Source organism: Glossina fuscipes, unplaced genomic scaffold (assembly GCF_014805625.2).
Source record: "Glossina fuscipes isolate IAEA_lab_2018 unplaced genomic scaffold, Yale_Gfus_2 147, whole genome shotgun sequence".
Classification (NCBI taxonomy): Eukaryota; Metazoa; Arthropoda; class Insecta; order Diptera; family Glossinidae; genus Glossina; species Glossina fuscipes.
The window spans coordinates 154975-182618 of record NW_023998490.1 but is presented as its reverse complement, the minus strand read 5'-3'; the positions used below and the strand labels follow the sequence as shown (position 1 = coordinate 182618).

Here is a 27644-nt window from a genome sequence, read left to right as displayed (position 1 = left end):
CTGAAACTAAATCTGAGTAAATGTAAGAAGCTTTCTTTCTCAAGAAGAAAGTCATTCATAGATTCGCATAAGTTGGAGGACGTCGATTCGATCACAGATTTAGGCGTTCTATTTGACCATAGGTTACGTTTTAACTTGCATATTGAGCTCTCGATAAGCAAAGCTAGGTCCACGCTTTTTTTTATAAGAAGGTGGTCTAAAGAGCTTGATGGTCCCTACATTACGAAGAGGCTGTACATGTGTTTGGTTAGACCCATACTCGAGTATGCCTCAGTTGTGTGGTCTCCTTCATATAGGTGCTACGTAGATTCAATTGAATCTGTTCAAAAGCAATTCTTGCTGTTTGCCCTTAGAAATTTGGGTTGGGATCCGATTGCCTCTCTTCCTCCGTATGAAAATAGGTTGCTTCTGCTGTCCCTACCGTCTCTTGAGAAACGTAGATTTGTTCTTGGCGTTTCCTTTCTAATTAAAGTAATAAATGGTGCTATTGACTCGCCTTCATGACTTGGTAAAATAAGCTTTAATGTCCCTAACCGTTTCTCTAGGCACTTTATCTTGGTCAAGCTTAATCAGTGTAAATTTAATTATGAGCTGTTCAATCCGCTCAGAGTCGTTTGCAAGAACCTAAATGACGTCTACCACTTATTCTCGTTATCGGACACTTTAAAGTCCATTAAAGCAACATTGCTTAATACGCGCGATTTACCTATGTCGTACTTAAACTAACTTTTAACCATAAAAAGTCGTTACGATTCGAAAATGAATTATTGTTAATTATTGTCGGTTGCCAGGCTTATGCATGTTTGCGATGGCTTAGGGGTTCATTTGCTATTTGGTCCTGTACCGGTTGTTGGTGTGGCTCTATGCTGATAGTGTACATGCTTTTTTTTTTTCTTTTTTTTTTCTATTCTTATTTGTTTTATTATACTTATACTAAATTTTATTATTAATTAATATAAGTTTTGTATTATGAGCCAATTGAACTCGACTGTTATTTGTTTAGTTGAGTTTCTAGTATAAGTAGAATTAAAATAAATAAATAAATAAATAAATAAAAAACTTGCCATTCATTACTCATTTCCTAGTGCATTGCATTTTAAAAATACAGAAATCGTAACTATTGGAGGGATATCCATAATTCACTCACAAGCTTTCTTCTTTTCCTCTTGTTTCCATGATCGATCAAACTATCAATAAGTAACATGCAATCATTTCTGAGGCTATTTTTCTATTAAGATTTTAAAATAAATCTATTTAATCACACACTATTTTTCGAAAATTTTATTTCTTCATAGAACGTTCAGATTTGAATAACACATTTTTTAATAGTTTTGATTATTTTCTCTTTTTTCTTTAAAGACGTCTGTTATAGTTTCCTTTTTCAGAAAACATTTTTCCTTATTTAACAAACATATTCGAGCTGAAACGTTTTTAACTAAATTGATCACACGAAACATGATAATTCGAAAAAAAAAAAAATAATAATAATTAAAAATTTACACCCTACATAAATGAGTGTTTGTAGTTAAACTTCAATTATTTTAATGTTTGCTTTTCTGCCTTCGACTGCTGCAATCGAGCATTATCGCTTTTTTCCCTTATGAGTTATTACCTGCGGTCTGCAATTGCGCGGAATCTTGACTAAAATAGGGAGCGATATGAGGTGAAAGCAGAGTGTGGCAAATATCACAGACTCGTGCCAGCCTTTTACGCGGTCCTGATGGTACTGATTTCGTTAGACATTTGTCACAATATATACGACCACAATGACGACAATGCGTTTTACGTACTGTCACTGTGAAATTAACATTACACTTTGGACAATTCGGTACATCATCATCGTCTTGCCAGCGCACCTCCGTATCAGCGTGTCTCAAATTTTCAAGGGTCATCTACGTACATGTAATAAAGCACACCTTTTGGAAATGTCTGGGCTTAAAATTTGTCCTTACGTACCTGTAAAGTTTGTGATAACTGAACAAAGTCCTTTTGTACTTGCTCGCTGGTGGCCAAATCATCTTGTAAAGTTTTTATTTTTGCCTTTGCCTCGGCATATGATTTTGCCAATTTCTCCTATAAAAAAAGGGGCAATCGTTACATGTAATGTATATATACCAAATTAAATCAACTAACTATGTAAGAAAAATTTAAGAAGAATTCGTTAATGAATCGGAATTGTTTTCGTGCTAAATTTTTGCAAACTAGTTTTTCTAAATCACAATAAATCTGAGACTGTTGTACTTCTTAAGCTATCCACAAGAACATTTTGAAGAATTCTTTTCCTTTTCAAAATTGTCTCAGACTAGAATTGATCATAGGCATATTAAGTGTTAAATCCTATCGACTGGCAAAGTTGACTGAAGTAGTCAACTTGAAACTTCCAGCCTCTTATTAAAATCTCATCATTTTAAGGACCTGTAATTCATTACAAGGTATGTTAAAAACCATTTTCATTTTAAATCTTTTTAATAAATATTTTATAATTCAAAATATTCAAAAGATTTAGGATGTGACCTATATCTTAAAAAATATAGAAACATCTCTTACCAAAATTCTGTCTTAATAAAGCCATATTTTCGAAATATTGTGACTTCTTTTTCCCTATAGGACAAATGGTCGTTTTTAATGTGTCCGGCAAAGAGCCATTGAGTTACTGCAAAAATTCGGTAACAAGTCATGAATTATTTTCGGCGAGCCAAATTTTCCACTTTGATGTTAGATTTACAACTTAAGTCCAGTGCACGCAAGGCTGCCTTGATTTGACGCGAACTTTAATAACACGTTTAGCTGCAACTCTTACTGAAACAAATTCCCTAGTAAACTTTGAGAATTTAAATTATAATCTTCTTTTGGATCACATTGATCCACAAAACCAACTAAAAAACTGCGTGAAAGCCTTTTTTAATCAAAATATCGATTTTTTGCATATTAATTATTTTAAATACTGATCACGAGTTAGGCATATCAGCGTAGTTGGTTTGTGTGTCCCAATTTTTGGGCCACACGGTAAATAATCGCATGAACACAGAGGCGAACGTATTGGAATTGATCAAGAGTCTGGTATCTATCGAGCGCTCAATTAATTCTGTTTTTGGGCAAGTTTAGAAAAGGTATAATCTGCATATCTAATACTCACATTTTGTTCTTGCAATTCGATGATTTCCACTCGGAATGCCGATAGTTTACGATTCAGCTCACTTTCTTTACGTTCCAAATCAGTTTTAGATGTTTCACACTTTTGTAAGGTTTGCAAGTGCAATGTTATGCGCTCCCTGAATTACAAAAATTGCAACAAAAAAAAAACTAAGAAATAACATACATATGTCTAAGAAGGGCATTTGACAAGCTTACTGTAATGATTTAATTTCCGCCTGATACTTTTTTTTATAGGCACTATGTTGACGGTCCGTAGCCTCCAGTTGATCCCGTAATATCTGAATTTCATCTAATGAAGTAACACATCGTTTTCTCTCAAAATCACAACCCAATCTGGACTTTATAAGTTCTTGTTGTTGTTTTAAAATAAGCTCTTGCAATTCCTCCACCGTATTAGGCAGATTAATATGCTGGTTTTCAATTTCTTCAGCTGTAGCTAAGTAACGCCCCGAAAGAAAGTCGTTATCAGCTTGCAAAACTTCTAAGTGTTTGTTGATCTTTTCGCGATCGTCACTTACGCGATGCAATTGACGCATAATATCATCTTTGGCTTCGAGAAATTTCTGTTGCATGCTCAACAAACGGTTTTCACTTGCAGTAACCTAAATAATGTATGAGATATAATTTAAAACATATCCCAGAATCTTATTTCGGTCATGTACTTGTTCTCGTAGTGCATGAACCTCATTTTTATAAGCTTCACGCTTTTCCTCCCATTGACTTTCCAGGTCGTGGCGCAAAGCGGCTTCCTTTGACAATTCTTCGTTAAATTCTCCAATCTTCTTTTGTAAATCCTCGATTTTATTATGGTCCTCCGTTGCCTTTTCGATTAACTCTTTGATCTTATTTTCAAGAGTTGGACAATTGGAACAAGGAAAATTTTCAGTTTGTGTGGTGCTATTATCCGCTGCCTTTGCAGTAGACGGCAAATGAGGTTTACTACTTGATGTAGCTTGTAGCTTTTCATCAGCCTCACGCAATTTTTCTTTTAAGACCTTCATTTCTTCTTGTAATTGCGTTACTATTGAACCCAACACCTCTGAATCTTCATGAGCCTGGTAAGCAATTGATTATATTATTAATCTCACTTTTTTCAAAAAAAAAACTTACATATTTTCCCTCACTTTTATTTCTACTGTCATCTAACGACTCTTGGGTAAAACTAGAACCCAATACAGAACCACCTGCATCACCGCCTAATTTTCGTACCAACGTTTTTTTCACTTGACTTAGCATTTGAGGTGCAAGACTGCTCAATTCTTGACTTGCCGGCGATTGATGTTGAGCCAAATTATCACGTAATTCACGGTTCTCCTGCCATAAACGACTATTCTCACCTTCCAAACGTTCTAAGTCCGCTTTATAATTGCTCGACTCTTCGATAGTCTCTAGATAGTGCACAAATAATTTACAGACAATTATTATTCTTAATAATAAAACAAAAAACAATTGCAAATTACCTTGTACTAACTGTTGTAATGATGAAATTTCTTCTTGAGCTTTAATTTCAGCCACCACCATGCTTGTTTTTACTTCGTCTAACTCACGCACTTTTTGCACATAAAGTTCCTTCAGTTTTGCTCGTTGACTGTCGAAACTTTTCAACATGTTATGATTCTCTTCCTCCAATGCTTTAATTTTTTGTAGCATATCTAAGAATATTCAAAATTTGTTTTGAATACAAATGTAACTATAGCAATAATGGCGATATTAAACCTGGTTGTTCACTAACACCACTTCCGCTACCAATTGTAAGCTCTGCACCATGGGGATTTTTAACCGGTGTTTCATGTGCCTTAGTTTTACCTACATTTTCTTCCATTATTTCATTAGGAATGTAAAAAATATTTTTAAATAAAAAATCTACAAAGTCTATGGTCAGCTGGTCAGCTGAGTACTTCTTCTTATTTTAAAATTCAATAAATGAATATCATATGATTAACTGTGCTGCGAAAAAAAATTCAATTTGTATGCAATGTATATATATATAAATACATTAATAATAGGCTCACCGAAACTTTATTGAGGACATTGCATCCAAATTGAATGTACATTTGTTGCATGTTTTTACGTGATTTTGAACGATCGATGCTTCCCTATTATTTTCTTATCTTATTTTATTTCGCTTTTTTCCAAAGCACAATTGGTAATAGCGTAGTGATCGATCTTTTAGCGTTAAGATCACAAGTGGAAATCTTTTATGAAAGAGTGGATAAGTTGAGTAAAGTAAAGAAATATATAAAGAAGTGGTCCATTCACAATATGGCTGAGAACATTCTTACATTGTGACGAGAAGAGTGCAATGTAAACTGTTAAATTACGAGGGTGTAAAATATTACTGCGCTCATATAGACAATCTGCGAAATATAGATCGGAGACAGAGAGAAGATAGACGATCACTATATTGGTTTTACAGAAATAACCATTGCTTATGGTGTGATTAAACATCAGCTTATTAATAACGCAAGCAACATGTTGTGTGAGGCTGTAATGGGTAAACCACGGCATTATATTTATCTACAAAGCTAAGGAGTACACTTGAATTCATTCGCTCCAACGCTGTCGTCAAGACATTCGCCCAAGAATATAGGGTTGTTTTATTTCAAAAACAAGGGTCAATGTTAAAGCCAGGGAATCCGAGATCATTTCCTATAACAACAGTTTTAGAACTATCAGCAAATGTGAAGGAACCGTATCACTCTTATAAAAAACCACATAAATCATTAATTATTTGATTTATTGAAATCTAAAACAAACTTTGTAGAAAATTCAAGTTTTTCTTGCTTAATTTATTAAGTAATTGGCCATCTTTCGTCCAAATTTTTTGTTATTTTTAAATACTTCATACCAAATAACAAAATCAGTGTACCTTAGTAGTAGCATTAGTCGGATGTGAGTGTAGAAATTAATCTGCTTATCATTAATTCCTATTCTTTGTGTCTAGAATCGTCTTCATTGAATTTAGTGCGGACTTTTTACCATCGATTAAACTTAAACGAATTAGTTATTTATACATCGTCTAGTTTAAATTTTTAATTACATAAATCAATAAATTGCTTTCCGGCATATAAGTTGCGATACGCATAAGCATAAAAAACTTCAATTAACGGTCTTCCACTCCTAGTAGATAATAATCTAGATACTTTTAATTGATTTAGATTCACTATCTATCAGTGTTTGCAACTTTATTAATGAAATATGTTCACTTTGCGATGAACTTTATATGCTTAATGCTAAATATGTTTGAAGTCTACAACATTCTGTTCGTAACATCAAATTCATGTCAGATTCTAAGTCTAATGGATAAAAAGTTTATTATAAACTCTTTGGCGTTCTATTTCACATAATTGTTTGTGAAGCTTACACACAACGTTACGCTTTCTCATCGATAGAAGCTTTTTAACGCACCCGTTATCCATTATCTGTACATTACGAATTAAATATTTTAGTTTAAGTTTTAATTTTCAAAATTATCCGAAACTCTTCTAAGCATTTACTGAATTTTACTGCTTTCATTCAACTTGATATATTGTTGGTAACCTTAAAACAAGCCACATGTTATCGTTTAGAAATTTGTAAAAATAAAGCAAATTTGTTCAATAAAACCATCGCAGAAATGGTATGTAAAAAATAATACAATTCAATAACTCAGAAAAATGTGTAAAAAAATTATCGCCCTGTCCTGCTTTAAGATCTAATGTCAATATTACTTCAACAGGGCAAGAGTAAAAAATCTTTCATTGACCGGAAAAATGCAGTGACTTTCCATTTAGTTCATCGGAGCCAGCATGATCCTCTAATAACAGATGAAACAGCTCCTCAACGTGTCCTCTTAGAAGCCAGTGCACGTCAATCACAAAAAGGCAGCACGACAGTGGCACCAGATGCAGTCAAAAGGAAAGAAGAACAGCGAAAATATGGAATTGATTTTGATGACGAATACGATTACTTGCAGCATTTGAAACAACCGGAGCAAGAGGTAGTTTGGGAATATGCCGAAAATCCTAATCAAGCTAAAAAAGGTGTAAATGAAAAACATGTCCTCGAAGCTCTTAAACTTGTTCTGCCTAGTTCAGTGTTTGCAAGCGAGTATGAAGAACCAGATGGATTGCTTAACAAAGCGGCTCCTCAACCTGGTCCCCATCCTGATTGGGACCCAGATGTAGTGGCTGCTCTAGATGGTGATTTTGATTTTGATAACGAAAATAATCAACTAGAAGATGACTTTATCATAAAGGCCATGGGTGATGAAGAAACAAATCAAGAGCAGGAAGAAAGCCTTAATTCAATTGATTTTAGTGATGGCTCTGATATCGAAGAGCTTGGGGATGACTTGGGGCCTCTAACCCGAAATTGTCGTTTTGTTGATGAAGAAACGAAGTCCCGTTTCACTGAATATTCCATGTCCTCGAGCGTAATGCATCGTAATGAACAATTAACTTTATTAGACGACCGTTTCGAACGCTTTTACGCCACCTATGACGATCCGGAACTCGGAGACCTTGCCACAGAGGAAATTGAAGGCGCCTGGCATCAAAAGCACCCACACCTAATGGATTGCATGCAGGAGTTCAAAAAATCCAAAAAAGCATTAAAATATAACAAAGAATGGGACCGCCAACGTATAGAAAAGTATCGGTATGTCGCTGACGGAGATCTAGATCCGAATGAACAGCTGGTAGAAGTAGAAGTTGAGGACCCAAAAAGAAAAAAATGGGATTGTGAATCCATATTATCAACGTATTCAAATATATATAATCACCCGAAGTTGATTGAGGAGCCTAAAAACAGATCACGTTGCACATCCTGTTCTACGCAAGAGGCACAAAACCAGAAAATTGTTATCGATTCGCAAACTGGTATACCTATGAACGTTTTGCGTGGTGGGAACAATAAAGTTACTGCGAAAGCTCTAGCAAAACTTGATGGTGGGCGAAGCAGTTTCGCGGCTCCTAAGTCACTATGTGACAAATCGGTGTTGTCGACTTTAAGTGTTTTGTCTATTAGGCCTAAAGATGAAACATGTGAAGAAAGACGTGAACGCAAAAGATTGGTGAAGGAATATCGCAACGAACGTCGTATAGAAAGAAAGGCAAACGCAGAGGCATTTAGAAATGAAAAGAAACGACAAATAAATGTGAAAATTAATCGACAACAAAATCAACAAGGAACAAAAATCATGTAGAAATTGTATGAATTAAATTGAAATATGAAAAGCGCGGGATTATACATGTCTTACTTCAATAAAAATCAGTTTTTAATTCAATTCCTATTTATTCAGAATATCGCCGTCAGATTCTCAATTTCCAAAAGGTCGTTCAGAATATCTTCAGTTTTGGTACCAATTTTTTTTGCCACTTCATTTCGTTCTGCCACAGTCATCATTGTAAATGACCAAATCAAATCGCCGTCTATAATACAGCGTGACGGATTCAATGATAACCGCTTAACATATTTAATGGTGCGAAATTCTTTCGGGTTGAGACCACACAAATGTTCCTGATAGGTGATCAGGACATTTTGTAGCATTAAAAAACGTCTGTACACCTTTTCCGGCAGAGGTACACAATATCCCATGCCGCCATCTGAAATAGACGAAGTGGAATTCATTTTAATAATAAATTAGGAAGGTTTTCAAAAGTCGAAGTTTAATTACTTCGCGCACCGAAAATTCTGTTTACTTGCCTAATGTTCCGAACATTACCAAATGCTTGTTCTCGTACATGAAAGGTTGACGATGGTATAGTCCACGTTGATGACATTGAACGCGAAACATAGTGTTAACGGTTTGACCCAAATGATAGTCTCCTTTGCGTATCAGTTTTTGACCACCTATTGATTCCCGAATTTCTGGCTGGTACATATACACTATAAAATTTTTATCAGCGTCGGTAACTAAAAAACCCAAATTTGTATTGTCGACCATAAATTCTATAGTGAACACTTCAAGAGGATTGAAGTCACGTGAAGCCAGCGATAAAGTTCGAAACTCTTCTTGGAAGCGCAGCAAACTAACCGATTTGTACACATCAGCAATCAATATTAAAGATTTAACAGAGATAATTTGATGCACATATATGTTGGTATCAATAAACGCTACGCCGCAAAGGTCATCGTCCTTCAATTGCCATAGGTAGATTTTTTGCCCTAGAGCAGTAACTAGAAAGCCTAAAACATCGGATATAGCTGATACAGGACCTTTTTGCTCTTTCTTAAACACTTCTTTTAATTTGAATTTAGTTAACGGTTTTCCTGGCTCTGGTACAACTTCAATTATATCATATATGTGTATGTTGCCGCGAGAAGTTATGTCCTCACTGTAGTTAAAATTTGTGCCTAAGCATAAATATTCCTTGAGACCAGATCGCGTGCCTTCGTAGGCCAATTTAACAATCTTGAAATCGGTTACATGTTCCCAACTCTCAAATTCAATCGAAGCATCAGGTACAATTTCCCAAGTTTCTGGACTTATCAAAACCATACTGAAGAGTGAAGCATTGGGATATATAAATCGTTCGCCCTTATTTTCCTCGGTCAATTCTTTATCTTCACCGTTAAAGCGATAATATTTGTTAGTTACTTCTTCTGCTTGCGTGACCAGGCAGTAAACTCGATTCTCTCGATGGTAGACAATCTGCCGTGGCGTACAACGAAGTGTTACTTTACGCACCGGCCATGGTGAATCGTATGTTAAATAAGGCGGTAGAACACAAATTTTCAAATCGAATGTTGTATCGAAACATAGAAAGCCTTGCGGGCAATTAACATTGTTGAAAGGGGCAAAACTCCTTACCAGTCCATTACTAAATAATTTATGAACACGTAGCTCGCCTTTACCAGTCAGAAATATAAGGCTTGGATTCGGACCACATAAAACGACACCGTTTAACCCTGTGATATTGGGAAAATAGCGTAGCTTGCTTATATAACGATCTTGCAAATTGTATGAATCTAGATCCGAGTCTTCGTCATCTAGATCCATTGCGGTGGGTTGCACATCGATCAAGTTCACACTATGTAATTTGCGAAAACGTATTTTCAAATGGCCCTTTGCATAGCGATAGACGTAATATATCAACAGCTCTATATGAGTTCGTATCATCAATAGTGGACGGCTGCCGTTGTTGCCTAGGCCAACTAAAGCTATATCTCGAGCAACAGGTGAATTTGCATGCTGGGGCATACAATTTAGAAGTATACCTTGTTTATTGTCTTGTTGATTGAGTGTGGCAGGTACAAATTCCATCGAATCGGAAAGAACAATGCCGCCATTACCTACGTCGTTTACTAGATACATGAGTTTCATATCTGGCATTGAATAAATTTCCAATGTCCCGTTTTCTCTAGCTACCACCAACCAATAAGTGGGCTTTATTTGCACTAATGAACGACGCCACCAATCAGAATTTTTTTGTCTACTTTGCTTCGCTAAATCGGCCATGCTGTTCATTTTGAATGCGTTTCCTGATTCACCGTAAAGTAAATCTTCCTCGTCTTCTATTTTCAGGTGAGGTTCAGCTTTCATGTAGCCCAATCCGTTATACAGAGAATTACCACTACCGCCCGCAATATTCAAAACTTCATCGGATTTTGTTGTAAACAAGCCGGACAGATCCTTATACGCAGTCAGTGAAACAACCGCTGGAGAACTGCTTATTGTATTTTTATTAATAGCCAGGCGAGGGGTACCTCTGGTTTCACGCAAAGCTAAAGTTATTACTTTTCCATGCAAAACTCTTAGACACACATAGGGATCGATAATGGAAACCTGCACTACGGGCCCTCCTTCGTCGATAGGCACATTCTGTATCAGCCTTCTGCCCTGCAATAAACGCACAGAACGCGTGGTTACTTGGACAATGAAACGATTTTGTCCCAAATTACCGACGAAAATAGTAGGTTGTAGGCAGCTAAATCCGGTATTTTCTATTTCGTTTATCTCCTCTCCAGTTTGCAACACCAAAGTTGAAGAACGTTGCGACAGTATCATAAAGTCATGATGATCCTGACGAGTAGTCTTCTTGCTAACGTCATCGAACACAGTCCAAACATCTAAGCAGCCATCAAGCTCAAAAGATGTTATCACTTGGGGATTAATGCAATTCACAAAAACACAAAGAGCACCGTTTTTACCATGGCCACTAGAAGCAACTATATCAATTTTTAAATCGACTAACTGATTGGCATGCGGACGCATGGTATTTCCGCCCTCCTCAAATTCTACACGCTCACCAGCGCACATGAAATTGATGGGTCCAACATTAAGTAGACTATCACATACCTCAAATACATATTTGCGCAGCTGCACTGATGTTTTAGCACCGGAACCGTAAACTTCAAGTTCTTCGTCTTCAATACGTCTCGCTCTAGGAGCTTCATCGCTGTTGGAATTTTGAGCCTCAGAAGTCTCGATTTCATCTAAAGTGATAACAGTACTTTGATCTTCCTCCGTAAAATGCAAGAGCAATGAGTTGCCCAAACGGGACCCCAAAAACAAATATTCGCTTTGACAAACGCACATACAGCTTGTTATAACACTAGCGGCAGCTTTATGAAAATGAAAATTACGCACAGTTCGCATCGAATCCACGCAGAGAGTAAGCACGTATAACTCGCCAGTGCGTAGCGAAACCACCAATTTGTCAACATCAATAAATGAGATACTGGCAGCATCTAAACTGATACGTACACCATCTTGCGGTTTTAGTGGAAAATTTGTACTGTGATCTGCTGAACTATTTAACGAAACACCATATGGCGGCACGCTTTGATTAAGATATATAATGGAATTGACGGTTGTAACTAAGCAACCTCCAATTGGTTTCTGTATCGGAAACACCTGTAGACAGTCGAATGGCAGACCTGTTACAGTCCAAATAATAGGATGAACACGTTGTTGAATATTCAGCGATATCGCCGCTAAAACGCAAGTATCTGTGCGTACTGCAACCCTTCCCGGAAAAGTGCGCACTGGTTCATAAAGTATTAGCAGTGTTGGCTCATAATAACCATACAGGAATTGCAAATCCAAAACGTTGTCGATTTTATCATCAAGATCATGCAGAGCTATTAAATAGGATGCCAAAATAGGTGTCCGTGCTACGATTGCCGTTGGAGCCTTCTTAATCGGTTTAACATCGGCCAATTCAATTTCGTCGAGTCCATTATCTTTTCGAAAAGGTAAAACAACTAAACGTTTGCCATACACAACCATCACCGCGCAACGTGCATCGGGATCAACACGAACCTAATATAAATAAATTACATTTAAGATTTGAAATAAAAGTCAAAACTATTAGACTATAAGTATATATTATTTAAACATTACCATTGGAACGTAATAGCGTCCCGTCCAGCCGTCCCTTATATCCTCCTCTTCAAAAAAATGCAGAGACAAAGTCTTCAAAGCAAATGTGTCGGGATCGTGTTGCACCACCGATAACTTGGCATCCTTAAAACTTATAAGCAAAGCGTCCCTCATTGAACCACATAATGAAACACTTTGCAATGACATCACATTGCCGTAAAGAGAATATGTGGCCAAGCATTCTAAACGCATTTTAGGCGGTGAACGTATGTCAGCACTTAGTTTCTGTTGGCGTTGCGCCTGATCCATGTAAGGATAAATTCTAAAAACTTTCAAAACATTGGCGCCCGCCACAACAAGATTTTCTTCACTGTTATTAAAAAACCGACAAGATATTGCAAATTCAACGGTAGTGGCTGGATGAGATTGTTTACACACAGAGAACATATTTTCTTTTTCTTGGATGTTGAGTTAGGATATTTGTGGCTTATATGTCTAGATAATAAATAATGTACATAAAACAAGGCTATGACATGCTAAGCCGATGTGTTATTGACAGTGATGTAAAAACAGTGTTGCGAACTTTGGGTGAAAAAGGAATGTTTTGGAGATAAATTTTAATTGAATGTAAAAAAAAAAAATTATCGCCAATTAAATAGCTAAGTTTGCTTTTCTAATAAAGCAGGTTAGTTACCGGAGATGACGTACATTTTTTGCGGCAAAGAAGTCGAGGAGGCCACCATAGAACGTGAAATAGGCAAAAGAACCTCTAATACCATCGACCTTATGGCATCTAAAATTTAAAAGTTCAGCAGACTCGCAAAGTTTACAAATTACAAAGTTAACAAATACTACATCATCCAGTACGATTTATTTTTAAAAACAGATTATCATAAGACCAGCCTCTGATAAGGGTTTAAAGTGAATCTAGTATTTATTTTATAGAAAAAGTGGTTTTTGGTATCTCTTTAAATCCATTATTTAGTTGTTGAAAGATATAGTTAAGAATTGCCCATATTGCATCAATGGCAGTATAGGAAGAGGAAAATGAATGCACTTATCGTCAATGAACCGTTGAAACAATTTTTTTGTCGGTCGAATAAATGACGAAACGTAAATCCGTTGAAAACTTTGTGATTGTATGAGTGCCTGATTAGCAGGCGCCTAAATATGAGATAGTAAGCTCGGTCTGTTGAATCTGTTCTCGATATTTCGATGGTTGTCCCTCGCTTATTGCTTTTTTCGTGTTTCTGTTGCTAATCCTTATACCTTTAAATATTTTATTAAATATTTTTAAAATATTTTTCTGTAAAAGTAACAGAAGATTCGTTCAAAAGAACAACTCAGTTAACGACCGATATGCAGATGCCCCGAAGAATTCAAAAACTCCTAACTAATAAAATAATGAAAACAATTATTAATTTCTCGATTTTCTTCAATTTAAAGTCACCGGTTTTTTTTCTAATTTCACTATTTTGAACCAATTTCTTCTATGAGAAACTGTTTTTATTTGAAATTTTTTTTCTTTTTCTCACTATGTGCACCTTTAAGATGAATTTGATTTAACTTATTTTACACTCCACACGGTTTACAAAAAGTACAATGTGAATTTTTTTTAGGGACATTTAGACATTTTTACATATTCAATTTTAAATTACTAATAAACTGAATTTTATATAATTATTTCGGATAATTAAGTCATGAAAGAAACGAAGCAAGAAAGAGTTTCTACCGAAGATGATTGCAATAAACGGATTGATGCGACTTCAAGCGAATTGCTGTTGTTTGTTTACCCAATGAAGATGAATTAAAACGTCGCCTTGCTGAAAAAAAGGGAAAGGTCGGACATGTTTATGCAATGAAAGAATCAACACTTAATAGTATTCAAGGTAATTATCATAAGGATTTGTTCAAGAAACGACGTAATATAATTGTTCTTAAGCTAAAAATATTTGAAATTTTTTTTTTTATATCCACGCTTGGTGATAATTTACGCTGTTGTTTATTTTTTTCGTAACTTGAGTTCTTCAATGGATTTTCGTGAGGGTTAGTGTTAAGACCTGTAAAGTAAGAAGCCTGTACACAAGTAACGTGAAATGTAGAAATTTCTCTGATGTGATGTTTCATCGGTTGTGATGTTGAAAGGTGAACTGATGAATTGATAAATTTCTAAGAAAAACGAGAGGATTATACGGCTGATTGATGGAGATCCCCTCTCTTAAGTGGCAAAGATTTATCGGTAGTTAGTATAGTACTGTCGAATTCCAGATAAATTTTCCAGAAGAATGAACTACAAGCATAGGCTGCTTATTTGTACAATAAAAATAGTAGAAAAAAGACACCAGCAGTCATCTGTTTGAGATGTGTACAATTACTAGCACGAAAAATTTGAATATTTTCAAATCTATAGCTTATTCCAAAAAGCTTCACTCGAATCTTCGAGCCGTATGTTTGCAAAAATTATACTTCTGTCTAGGAAGCGACTTCATAATATATCCCACAGACTGTTCGCAAATTTTGGGACATCCAACTTTGCGGTAGTCAGATATCCAGAGATACTCCTAGGTTAATTCGAAGCCCTGGAAGGACTAACTTCCACCTTTCTTGAGCTCCTTGCTGGCAGAAAGTCTGCGGTTTCTGCTAAATGCAACAGCAAAAAAGTTCGTCTTCTTCTCTGACAGAAAATCGGTGTTGATGTTAATCAAAAACAAAGATACGCCCAACATATATGTTTTTGAGATCAATAATATTTTAAATAATCCTCTCCTTGAAGAATGCCATTTGATCTGAGTACTAGGCCACAGCGGTTTCAAGTTAAATGAAGAGGCTGGTATCCACTGAAGCTCAATTTAATGGTGGAATCCTTTCAAACAATTATTCTATCTCTCTGATTCGGGTGACTATCATGAAATTTCTCAGGAAAAAATTGATGGTCTTTTTTATAAGATTCATCTTTTCTTGACTTTTTAGCCCCTGCCGAATGGCAAGGTTATAAGATGGGAAAGTAGAACGCTCAATAGACTCATGAGCAATCATAAATATCATAACATCTACCTAAAAAGTATCGAGGCATTTGCATCTGATATTTGTGATGAATGCCACACTGCAGAATCAACTAAGCATCTAATCTTTACATGCAGAACAGTGCGACATCTTTAGACAATTTATATTTTAATAAAAAAATGTCGCTGAGAAGCGAAAGAACCTAAATGCAAACAGAGTCTCGTCAAAAAGAAATGAATATAAAACAAGTAAGAAAGTTATATACGACGAATCTCGCATACCCAGCACTATGTTCTTTGCATTCTACTTTGCAAGTTCTTTTACTTGATATTCATGTCACTGGTATTATTAAGAAACAATTGATCCACCAGATCGCTCTGTCTATCGTATTCATTTTAGTATTAACTCATGTATAGGTAGATAAGATGTCTACATTTACGGAGTGTAAATAATTTTAAATTTTAAACATTCTCTCTTGTATGCCTTATGATAAATAAGCATTTTTGCACGCAAAGAGTGGAGTGTTTTAAAAAGTAAATGTGAAAAATTTGATGCTTCTATTTTTTAAATTTTTTGAGTAATGAGTAAAAACCCAGAAATTTTTGTTAAGAAAAACGTATTTGTGTTCAGTTTACTCTACATTGCGGGCTTCTGCTCTGTCCAATTTGGTTCATTTGCATAGATGGCATTCTTATGATCGGAGGAATTTCCAATTTTTCTTCATAATACCAGAAATGGGTAACCCTATTAGTACTAAAGATATATGAATGTTGGCAATCCTTTTTTTTACAACTTGACACAAACTTCAAACTGAAACTTCAAAAAAAATTTAATTGTGAAAAATTGTTGATAGAAGAGGATCAAAAAAAAAAAGAAGAGATTCTATTAATAAAAATAAATAATAAGCGGTGTACATAATAAAGTAAAGGGTTAATTTAAATAAAGGGTATGTAAAGTGAAGTGTAGAATAAGTGTAATTATTAATTTGTATATATTTCAGGGTTTTTTCTTTTATATATTGTATAAATGTATTATAAATTATTTTATTTATTATCCTTGTTATGTTATATGTATAATCATTGTTATTTTAATGCCTATTGTTGTTCTCGTTATTTTTATAATCATTTTTATTATTGTTTTTGTTCTTTTTATAATTATTGTTGTTATTACTGTGTCGATTATTATTATTTTTATATTTTTAAAAATTGTAGTTATTTTTATTATTTTTATTGTTTTGATTACTTTAAATATTTTAATTATTTTCATTATTTGAATTATTTTAGTTATTGTTATTATTTTTATTATTTTGAGTACTTCAAATATTTTAATTATTTTAATTATATGAAGTATTTTTATTATTGTTATTATTTGTATTATTTGTATTTTTTATATTATTTGTATTGTGATTATTATTATGTAATAATTTTCATTATTTTTTTGTTTTATTATTATTTTAAATCTAGTTATTTTAAGTATTTTAATTATTTGAAGTATTTTAAGTACTTTTATTATTTTAATTATTTTTATTATTTTTGTTATGTTAATGATTTTAATTATTTTTATTATTTCTATTATTTTTGTTATTGTTGTTGTTATCATTATTATTATTATTGTTGTTTTTATTATTATTATTGTTATTATTAATTATCATTATTGCTATTGTTATTAACATTATTATTATTAATTAGCATTATTATTATTGTCATTAACATTGATAATATTATTAATTAACATTGTTATTATTGTTATTATTACCATTTTTATTAGTATCATTAGCGTTATTAACATTGTATTCATTATATTATTTGTTTGATAATAAATTTTGTGATTTTCCTCAGGAGGCGTACTATGTTCACCTGCACCGGGGACACCTACTCGTCGTAGTTGTCGTACCAAATCATTGACACGTTCACCGTCTCCTTTCCCTGTAAAAAAACCTCCAGAACTGCCTATTTTAGAAACGTTGCAAAAAGTAACTAACAATTCAAATAATTTGGAAGAAAATAAAGAAGAAGTAATTCTAGAGGCAGAACGTGCTCCAAAGTTTCAGAATTGTCAGGCTCTAAACGGTGAAGATTTGGTCGTAGCTTTCGAGGGCTAAGGGCTATGAATATCAAGTGAATTTTGCGGACAATAAATGCAAAACGCCATATACCCAAAAAGGACTTTAAAAAAGAAAGTGATATGGCAGAAAAGAAGTCGTCCATTGAAGAAAAAAGCGAAAAACCAGTCAGGGAAGAAGAGGATAACGTAGAAAATAGAATAACAAAAGCAGATGGAAGTAATCCACGAAAAGGAACTTAAAGGAGCTGTCGAAGAAATACCTAATGAGGTGGAGAAAATAGATCCCGAAAAATGAAAAGAGAAACCAGAACAATTGGGCGAAGATAAAAAAGACAAAGAAGAAATAGCTCCAGGTATTAAAAAAATTTCCTTTTTTGTTTTTTCATCTCATATCGCCGCGACTGCCGATTGCTTTTGTTCATACTGCTTCTGCTTTTTATGACATGCAGCATTGTACCGCTTGTTGTGCAGGATATATATATATATATATATATCCAGAAAGACTTAAGAGTTTTCCTGAATCGATCTACCCTTATTGAAAATGCGTTAGGTCGGACCATTTCCATTACCCACTTTCAATACTTCACCTTATTTTGTAAAATCGTTGACATACGAAATTCACATAGTTGTTTTTAATAAATGTGAAATCTATGATATTAATGTGAAATGAATGAAAATACTTAAAAGCTACAAATTTGTCTCTGAATCTAAACAAAATCATACATTTGTGTCTGAAAATGACCAAAATCCATACATTTTATCCATTCATTCGAAAAAAAAAAATGCTAAACAGTGTACACAGACCCTTTAGTTGTCTTCCTCCAAATAACGGGCTACTTCAGCACTAAAAATTTGTACAAGAAATTATTTTGAAGAGGTTCGGAACTATTTTCTTCTACCTACCTCATTCTACCTACTGTTATGGTAAATGTGTACAAAGCAAACCAAAGACCACAAAACCTACGTGGGGAAGGAAGATGTTATCGCTTCGACAGCATAATAAAACGGCTCCACCTTTCAACGATGACAAAACGGCTAAAACTATGTAACGAGTCTTCTTTGGGCAGGGTATACACACCCCATCCAGAACTCTTACCAAAAAAATTTGTATTAAAAAAACTTGGACTTTCGGTTTTTTTCTTTCCTGCCATACCAATTACTGTCCCGGCGTTAAAGGCGTTCAGCGTCATCGTTTGTATCTCCTGTAAATTCTATATCATCAAAATCATTATTAAGTAATAACTCGCTGTCATCTCCAGCTCCATTTTCCTTTTGAAGTTCAGAACTACCAAATACTGTACCCAGTTGCGCGTACGCGTCACAATAGGCTAATTCTTCGTTGTTTTTAGGGCTTCAAGCTATACATGTGATGGATTGGCATTCGCTGGAGGATCCTTCGCATTTCTTAGATTGGCGCGCAATAAAATCAAATATTGAAATTTCTCCCTTGCTGATACCAGCTGCTAACAATAAACCATTTTGAGAAAATTGGCAATAGGTGTATTCACCTTTCACCTTGTCATCGTTCAGCGAAAATAGATGCTCGCAATTAGCTGTGCTTATCGCTTTAATTTCATTTTTCTTTATGTACATCAAAATTTTGACTTCGATTGGCTCGAAGCAAGGTGTATCGAAACAAATTGTCTTTTCGAAACTGTTAGTTTTACTTAATGCCTGCACAGAGTAAAGCTCCTTGCATTCCTTTTGTAAATTCCAAACTTTTACTGAACCATCACCTGAGAAAGAGGCCAACATTGTACTCTTAGGTTGGGTTGCATCATCTTTTAATATTTTAATAGTGGTGTCCTCCGAACAAGCTGCTATGTAATCATCTTTAATTTTTATACTAATTACTGGAGAAGTAAATCTCAATAGAGTTCCGTCCTTATCCAACTCTAGACATATAAGCGTGACGGACAATGTCTTTTGATTATTAAAGAAAAAGGGCATAGAATAAAACTGGATTCTGAAACGTGGAAATTAATAACTCACGTTGGAATTTTTTTTATCAACATTCATATGCTGGAATACTATATTACAAAAGCAAATCTCGTTCTTTTGTTACAATCATTTTTTACCAAAGTGAGTGGAATTGAATAAGGCTGATGTTCAATTGGCTGATATGTCCATATCCGTCGACCCTGATATTGAGATTGATTTGTTAGGATTATGTTTCGAATTTTCTCGGAAGATGTCAATCAAGATTAGGCAGGATATTAAGATTTATAAGCTACATTTGAGAATTATAAAAAAATATATGTATAAAAATGAGTAAAATTCAAGTTGTTAATGAGATTCACAAACCAGTCAGAAAAAATTTTGTTCGAAGGCGATTCATTCAAAAAGGAATTAATGGTACATGGCAAATAGATTTAGTTGAGTTAATTCTATTTCATAAGCTAAACAACACAACAATGGCTATAAATACCTTTTGTTTGAAATTGATGTATTTTGTAAATATGCTTTCGCGGAACCAGTAAAACCTAAAAGTTCTTCAGACATAGTTAAAGCTATGAAACAGGTATTGGAAAGAAGAAATACATCTCCAAGAAATATTCAGACTGATCAGGGAAAGGAATTTTTCAATAAAGATTTTAAAAGTTTGATGAAATATTATCAAATTAATCATTATCACACATACACTCATATGAAAGCCTCCATATGTGAAAGATATAATTTCCATAAAACATTTGCAAGACCAAAGTTTAAAGTTGGGGATTATGTTAGAATTAGCAAATTTAAAGGCTTTCTTATTAAATTGATTTCGTCGCTAGCGAGTCAGCTGACTTTTGGTTGCGTCTCGGGTTATTTTCAATTTATAAATAACCATTTGGTTGCGTGTCGGTTTATTTTCAATTTGAAGAAGGTTTTCGGATTAAAATTATAAATTGCATTTGTGGTTGAAAGGCGGAAAAATTGAGCCGATATTAGTAGAAAAAAAAAACTAGTGAAGAAATACAACTTTAGGGCGAATTTTGAACCAGCCAGTCTTCACTGTATACGAGGGTATAAATCCGCTTTTTGGGCCATGTACAGTTTGAGAGATTTTCGAGCGAAACGCAGTTTATATAAATATTTAATAAACTTAGCATTCCATCCTGCTTTGGATAACTTAAATAAGAAAAGCTAAAAAATAGATCAACAAACAAACCTAGTTTCTGTTGGCTGCAACATGCAACAACTTTACAAATAATGGTTAAGAGGGTAAAAATAACTTCTATGCTGCCTACAGAAGTAGAATTCATACGATTTGGCTTTTCAACTGAAGTCAAGGCAATAAATAAACTGAAGATACTCATACCTGCAAATGGTTGAAATTTATGGCATCATGACGTATAGTCAGCTGGTTAGCTGTATATACCTGTTGCATTATCTGATGAAATTGAAGAAAAGTTTTCGAATTTTGTTTTAATGCTGTTGTTCAATTGAACACAGTTTTCATAAAATTGAAAGCAGTCTGACTATTGATATATATATTGTAAGTGACAGATATAGAAGAAACACAAAACAAGTCTATTACGAGAAATATTTTCATAGGTAGAATATCTTTTCGCCGTTACAGTGTTTGACACGAATAGAAGTTATCCATCCTGGTAGAGTCAATGACAATTCCGACTTTATGTATACGTTAGAATTACTTTCAAGTTAGTTCTTGCTCTCTTTTCTTATAGTACTCGTAGCACAAGGGTATATTAAGTTTGTGCGGATGTATGCGACGCTCAGAAGGACTTGAGACAGACCCATCTTTTATTGTACCGATCGATTCAAAATCACTCTTCAGTGATGTAAGCTTGCTTGCCTCCCGGTCTGCCTATCTATCTTGTTTTCTTGTGTTCAACTTGCGGGTTGCAATTTTTAAGATATTTTGATGAAATTTGATACACTGAACTGCTTCCGGTCGAGTCCTATTAAAATTGGCTCAGACCGGATCTCTTCCAATATAAGGCATTATTATAATTGTATTAAACAAAGTACTGTAGGGTATTTAATGATGCGCCGCGTTCCACCGTAGTGTGTTCGTTTGTTCAATTTTATTTAAGTTCGTATTATGTAGATTTAATCCTACAATTTCTCAACTTTTGAAGAAAGTTTGAAATTTTCAAGAAAGCTGCTTCTATCTTAGTGACAATTTTTCTTCTTATCTCTCGAAATGTTTTTAATGGGTCGTAGATGTGTTTAGCGATAAGCGTTTCAGTTAAAAAGTAAGAGAATTTTATTAGAGCCATTGAAAAATTGAAAACCGACAAGCAAAGAAAGGAAATGTAAGCAGAAGCACGGTTCATTTCAACACAACATGAAAGAGGCTTTTCATATTATTAATGAGCCATTTATCTCGAGTTGCATTAGAAACGATACTCTCACAATAAAATGTTCTAGGTTAAACTATATATGTTGTCTTCTAAATTCACGAAACCGAGAAACTTAGTTTGTAATCATTGGTAGACTTTTTTCTAACTGAAATATATTTACCCGCCTTTCTCTCATTCTTGTACGCTATATTAAAAGCTGTAGGCATAACAGTTTTCTTCTTATACATGTTCCGATGAGGAATACTTCTGAGCTCTGTGTCTATGCGCAACGCTCGTCTCTGTATCCAATTTAAATTTTTAAAGTTTTTGTGGTAGTAGACTTGATTTTTTCAAATGCAGGGTACTATTAATCAATAGATTTACCTCCGTCCATCTGTTTACTCGCCCATATAATTTTGAAACTTTAAAAACTTCAAATAATTTCTATTCTATTTTTTCCCCCGCCAATCTGTAATATCTGTAATATCAGATCAGGAATCACATAAGACGTATATATGTCCAAGTGGACAAAGTTGTTTCATGTCGGTGTCCATTTTCCCCTTATTATGTATATGTATGTTTACCATTTCTTTATAAAGTATTCAAATATAAGCAAGAACTTAAAAGAAGTTTATCACATGTTTCTAGGTGGAGAATAAAATGAATAAGTGTGTGTGCAAGAGCCCAAAAATATTTAATATTTTTTAACTTAAAAGTAATCAATCACTTAATGGAAATCAATTCAGGCAGTCATTTGTCGGTATAATCAGTACTGTTTTTAAGGGCAATTTAGATTCTTTTCGGCATAGATTGAATATTAATTTACGGCGGATCTCCTTAGGGCACATTTTCTTGGACATAGGGCAACATTACTGTTTCCAACAAGATTTTGTTTACAAATCATATAACCTCCCAAAACAAGCGGTAACATACGAATCCTTTCGCTCTGTTTTACGGCTTTTTTAGCCAATCTAATACATAATTTTGTTCCTTTTGACCAAAGCACACTTCTGCTCGCATCACTCTTAAAGCAGTTTCTGAATATTTTTCTACTTTTTTCATCTTTGGGTGCACAGCAATTTTTATGGGCTAAAGCAAAGTATAACGTCTTCTCTAATGTACTTGTTCTAAGCAAACGAACGTCTCAACAAGAAATGGGTCGGCTATGCATTCGGGCACTGTCAGCTCTACTCTCGTAATCTCGTGGCTTAAGCCTACAGGCAAATCTACAAATACTTGCATACTTGCGATTACATCATATAGCTTTTCTATAGAAACTTTCTTTCATAATTATAACGAATAGGTACATCAACGTTTTCATATTTGAGATTAAAACGCCCAGTATACCACCTACATCTATTTCATCATATGGATACGAATCGTAATTTAGAGGTACCTGTACATTCGTTAAATTGCAAAGAGTAAATTTGTTTTCAGCGTTTCGAAATGCTATAAGTAGAAAACGCGGTCGTTCGTTTTCACTGGCTAACTTAACATTCCATAAAAGGGCGGCACTCTGTGGAAGTGAAGGATAATAATACATATCCCAAGTTCTGAAGCATATATTTAACGGTTGGCGAGAGTTGATTTTTTTTAAACACTTCCAAGTAATAAGTATTTGGCGTAACGATATCTCGATGCTATCGTTCTTACCATAACACTGGGTTTGCATCGAAATGTCATCAGACTTTAAAGATCTAAGGTCACTAGTATCAAGCAATGGTTCCTGATTTCACTATAATTTATTTACTTTAATTTTTAAATTGAATTGATTTGCAGTTGCAACCAAGACATCTTATCGGAGGCTTCGATGTACCCGAACCACTAAAACGGGCGTATATTACTGCGGGTTTCAAAACGGACATGTTGGAAAATGTGCTCCCGAGTCTGAGAGAAGAATTAAACATAAACAGCTACGTGAATCGCTTTCAAACACTTTTATATTTAGAGAAGATGGAGTGTTTTGTTAATCTCCGCATGTATGACCGTGAATGGGCACATTTCACACGTGAGGGCAAATATTTAGCTCTGGTCATGGAAAAACTTTCCGAACGTCCTTCGTTGGCAGTTGGAGACATTCGCATTGTTAAAGCCAAAAGCCCCTGGGCCAACGACGAAAATGCCGAACGTACGTATAAAGGAGTCTTTCACAAAGTGCTTCGCAATCGCATTCTACTTAAATTCGATGACAATTTTCAGCGTAAATATGACTACCGAGATTATCGTTTAGAATTTCACTTCTCACGGTATTGCTACCGTAAACAGCACTACGCCGTCTGACGAGCGTTTAGGAATTTAGGCGAAGAATTCTTGTTTCCCACCCTAACGCAGTCGCGCGAACGTCCACAATTGGATATAAGATTAAATGATGAGGAAAATCTCTTGTTAGACAATCGCCGGCGTGGATGGCACAATTGCATACTCAACTCTGAACAGAAAAGAACCGTAGCAAATATACTACGAGGAGAAGTTTTTAACATGCCATACGTGATTTTCGGACCTCCCGGCACAGGAAAAACTATAACGCTAGTGGAAACCATTCTGCAAATTTTTAAATTGATACCCGGCGCACGTCTGCTTGTAGGCACCCCTTCCAATAGCTCTGCTAATTTAATAACAACCCTTTTGATCGAATCTAATGTACTCAAAATGAGTTAGTTTAAACGTCTAGTATCCCACAAGGAGCTCAACAAAAAAACTCATACCAGAGCGCCTAACAGGCGACAAATATTGGGATACTGGCCTCAATTACCACTTTGAAGATGAGATGATTGCGACCACGTCCGGACTCAAAATGAAATGTCAAATGAAGTTTTTGGGGCGCCATCGAGTAACGATTGGTACTTGCGCCACTGCAGGAAATTTTTTGCAAATAGGTTTTCAACCCAATCATTTTACACATGTACTAATTGATGAAGCAGGCCAGTGCACAGAACCTGAAATTATGGTTGCTGTTGCTCAAGTATCAAACGAGCATGGCCAGGTAATCCTTGTTGGAGATCCCCATCAATTGCAGTCAGTCGTTATAAACAGATATGCCCGTGAACGCGGTTTTTCGCTATCATTTTTGGAGAGAATTCTTTCGCGTACTTTCCATACTTAAGAAATGTTGATGATTTTCCCCTTAGATGTGGTTTTTTGACCCTCGCCTGGTTTAAGATTACTCTACAATTACCGGGCGTTGCCCTCTATAGTGAATGCTAATAATGAACTGTTGTTACCAATGATAACGGAAGAGAATTCTAGGGAAGCTGAAATGCTGAAGCAACTTGACGATTTACTGCCGCAATCACCAAAACGATCCAAAGCATTTGGCATATTCTTCCACGGAATACGTTCTGAAGATATGCAGGAAAACGACTCGCCGTCGTGGTATAATCCTTACGAAGCGAAGATTGTAAGTTGTATTTAGTTTAGAAGTACAATCCCTTAGTATTTAGTATTTCATAACATTTATTCCTTTTTTGAAGGTTTTCCTAATGACAGTTCAATTGTATCGTAAGAACATTAAATCATTGGCATTATAACACCGTACATAAAACAATCTGAACATTTGCGCAAACTTTTTGTTGTTGCCGACGTTGCAATGCCTAAACTTGGTACTGTGGAGGAATTCCAAGAACAGGTATAACTTTCGTAAAATTACACTAATGTTGAAATTTATATTAGTGTTACTTTCGCTTGGTTTTTTTTAGGAACGCGATATAATATTAATTTCAGCAGTGAGATCAAGCAAGGACCATATACCTAACGATGTTAGCCATGTTTTAGGTTTCATCCAAAACGGGAAACTGACTAATCTCGCAATATCTCGTCCTCGGTGTCTTCTTATAATATACGGCAACCTCGACCTACTCTGTTTGGACCCTCGTTGGCTCACGATCATAAAACACTGCGTCGATAATGATGGGTACCTCGGTGAGTTGCCGGCAACGTTGTCTGGCCCACCAACACTAGCCGAGGGGACAGTTAATAATCAAGATAATTAAATTGCTTTTGGCCTCAACATTCACCTTTTAATAAATAAAAATAAGACAATTTTTTCATTTTCTCATCAAAATTAGTGGATTTTTTAAATATAGATTCAAACAAACGTGTTTACATGTACATGATGGATTAGAGTTTCATTAAGGGCCTTTAATAATTCTTGAGTCTTCTTAATTTTATCGGTTATATCACGTCCATCTGTGATCAATTTGGCTTTCATTTGAATAAAATATTCAAAAGCGGTATTTTCGGTATTAAGATTTCTTTCCAACAATTGGGTGAGGCTTGCACCGCGACGTTCAATATCCTCTTTAAGCGGTGACAATTGGCTTAAGTAGCCGTAGTCTCTTACAATGCAGTTTTCGGCATACATATGTGAAAGATCCTCTTAGCAATTGCCTTTTCAAGGATATTGGAAAACCTGGTTCAAATTTACTCAGTTTGTTTTTAATGCAATCAGGTTTTACTTTTTTATACATATACCTCTTAAGTCGTGTCGGGCTCATTTGCGTCAAGATCTCTTCAAACAGATTATTATTGAAGATATCCAGTTCTTCGACAAAAATCGCACTGGCGAATTAGTGAATCGTCTCACCGCTGACGTACACGATTTCAATTCATCCGTAAAACAATTTATATCTCAGGGCCTCCGCAGTGCCGTTGGACTACTCGCCTCACATGGCGGCTATAACATTAGTAGCAGTTCCAGATGTAGTTATGTGCGTGACATATCTTGTCATTTAAGCAAAAGCTCTCAAGCTCAATCCGAACGTGCCACTTCAGTTTGCGAAGAGGCCTGGTCGAATGTGCGCGCGGTGCGTTCGAATGCTTGTGAATACCGAGAGATGGAGCTTTTTATAAGCGAAACCAACGAAGCTGCTCGACTGGCTCAAGACAACAACAAATTTCTTTTTGAATAGTTTGGTGCTATCAACACTTTTTCTGGGTGGGCATCCTATGTCCGCTGAGAGCCTAGTCATTAATGGCTTTTCTAGTGACAGCACAAGGTGTTCAAAGGTCGTTACCTCAGGGTTCAATTGTATTAGGCACAATGATACGCGGAATGACCGCTGGTTCAAGGATTTTTGAGGTAGTTTTTTTCTCCTAACGGCAAATATGTAACAAATGCAAAAATTTCTTTCTTTATCGCACCTTCAATACCTCCGAATAGAACAAAAAGTAGAATTTTTAAGTGGCTACGAAATTCCTCCTGAACGTCTCTATGGAGAAATTCGCTTTGAAAATATTTACTTTTCCTATCCTGCTAGACCAGATCACGTAGGTGCATTTTTTGCTAAAAAAGAAGCTCTAGTAATAATTGGACTTCGCTTCACTTTTTAGGTTGTTTTAAAAAATTTCAGTCTAACACTAAAACCTGGTGAAACTGTTGCTCTAGTTGGGCGGAGCGGTTCTGGTAAATCCACCATAGCAGCTTTGATGGAACGTTTCTACGAACCTACAGCAGGAAACGTTAAAGTTGACGGATATAAACTAGCCGATATTTCGCCTCAGTGGTTGAGAAGCAATGCCACAGGCAAACGTTCTTGATAAATGAAAACAGAAAAAATTAATTTGAAAAAAAAAAACACATTCAACCCAAAGGAATCTACTACCATTTGCAAAATTTTTCTGATTGTTGTATTAGAGCACGGACGAACAGTGCAGGTAACTGATTTTAACGTAAACGTTACACCTAATAGTAACCTTTTGTCTCTTTCAGTCGGGCAAACATGATGAATTAATGGCTAAACGGGGCCTTTACTACGACCTGGTCCTTACTTTTAGCTGCTATGACGCAATTGAAAGACTGACCGTGATGCGACACGCTCTTTTTTAAA

The 27644-nt window shown here is 35.2% G+C and overlaps 3 protein-coding genes and 2 pseudogenes across 3 annotated transcripts; 3 read left to right on the top strand and 2 right to left on the bottom strand.

Annotated features, from left to right (window-relative positions):
• Positions 1-1415: 1415 nt before the first annotated feature.
• Positions 1416-5016, bottom strand: LOC119641201 (rab GTPase-binding effector protein 1). The gene is made up of 8 exons (XM_038039740.1): positions 4873-5016; positions 4617-4808; positions 4267-4544; positions 3819-4211; positions 3352-3758; positions 3137-3272; positions 1957-2073; positions 1416-1892 (listed from the first exon to the last, which is right to left on the bottom strand). Exons 1-8 carry the CDS (start codon positions 4976-4978, stop codon positions 1599-1601), a joined length of 1923 nt encoding a protein of 640 aa, XP_037895668.1. The 5' UTR covers positions 4979-5016; the 3' UTR covers positions 1416-1598.
• A 1681-nt stretch (positions 5017-6697) lies between these two features.
• On the top strand, positions 6698-8405 carry LOC119641207 (protein LTV1 homolog). Its single transcript, XM_038039750.1, has 2 exons — positions 6698-6775; positions 6875-8405. The coding sequence occupies exons 1-2, from the start codon at positions 6773-6775 to the stop codon at positions 8339-8341; spliced, it is 1470 nt and encodes a 489-aa protein (XP_037895678.1). The 5' UTR covers positions 6698-6772; the 3' UTR covers positions 8342-8405.
• Positions 8372-12970, bottom strand: LOC119641206 (cleavage and polyadenylation specificity factor subunit 1). The gene is made up of 3 exons (XM_038039749.1): positions 12485-12970; positions 8842-12403; positions 8372-8741 (listed from the first exon to the last, which is right to left on the bottom strand). The coding sequence occupies exons 1-3, from the start codon at positions 12908-12910 to the stop codon at positions 8434-8436; spliced, it is 4296 nt and encodes a 1431-aa protein (XP_037895677.1). The 5' UTR covers positions 12911-12970; the 3' UTR covers positions 8372-8433.
• Positions 12971-23586: 10616 nt separating this feature from the next.
• LOC119641280 lies at positions 23587-25450 on the top strand (annotated as a pseudogene).
• Positions 25451-25725: 275 nt separating this feature from the next.
• Positions 25726-27354, top strand: LOC119641279 (annotated as a pseudogene).
• Positions 27355-27644: the final 290 nt, after the last annotated feature.

Excerpts from the sequence above, each read along its gene's own strand:
- LOC119641201 (XM_038039740.1), bottom strand. The coding sequence starts at position 4,978 with ATGGAAGAAAATGTAGGTAAAACTAAGGCACATGAAACACCGGTTAAA. Across the intron at positions 3,759-3,818 it reads TTCATGCACTACGAGAACAA|GTTACTGCAAGTGAAAACCG; the intron begins GTACATGACCGA and ends TACATTATTTAG. Across the intron at positions 1,893-1,956 it reads AGTTATCACAAACTTTACAG|ATGACCCTTGAAAATTTGAG; the intron begins GTACGTAAGGAC and ends ACATGTACGTAG.
- LOC119641206 (XM_038039749.1), bottom strand. The coding sequence starts at position 12,910 with ATGTTCTCTGTGTGTAAACAATCTCATCCAGCCACTACCGTTGAATTT. Across the intron at positions 12,404-12,484 it reads GACGCTATTACGTTCCAATG|GTTCGTGTTGATCCCGATGC; the intron begins GTAATGTTTAAA and ends TATTTATATTAG. Across the intron at positions 8,742-8,841 it reads GGTAATGTTCGGAACATTAG|ATGGCGGCATGGGATATTGT; the intron begins GCAAGTAAACAG and ends CGTCTATTTCAG.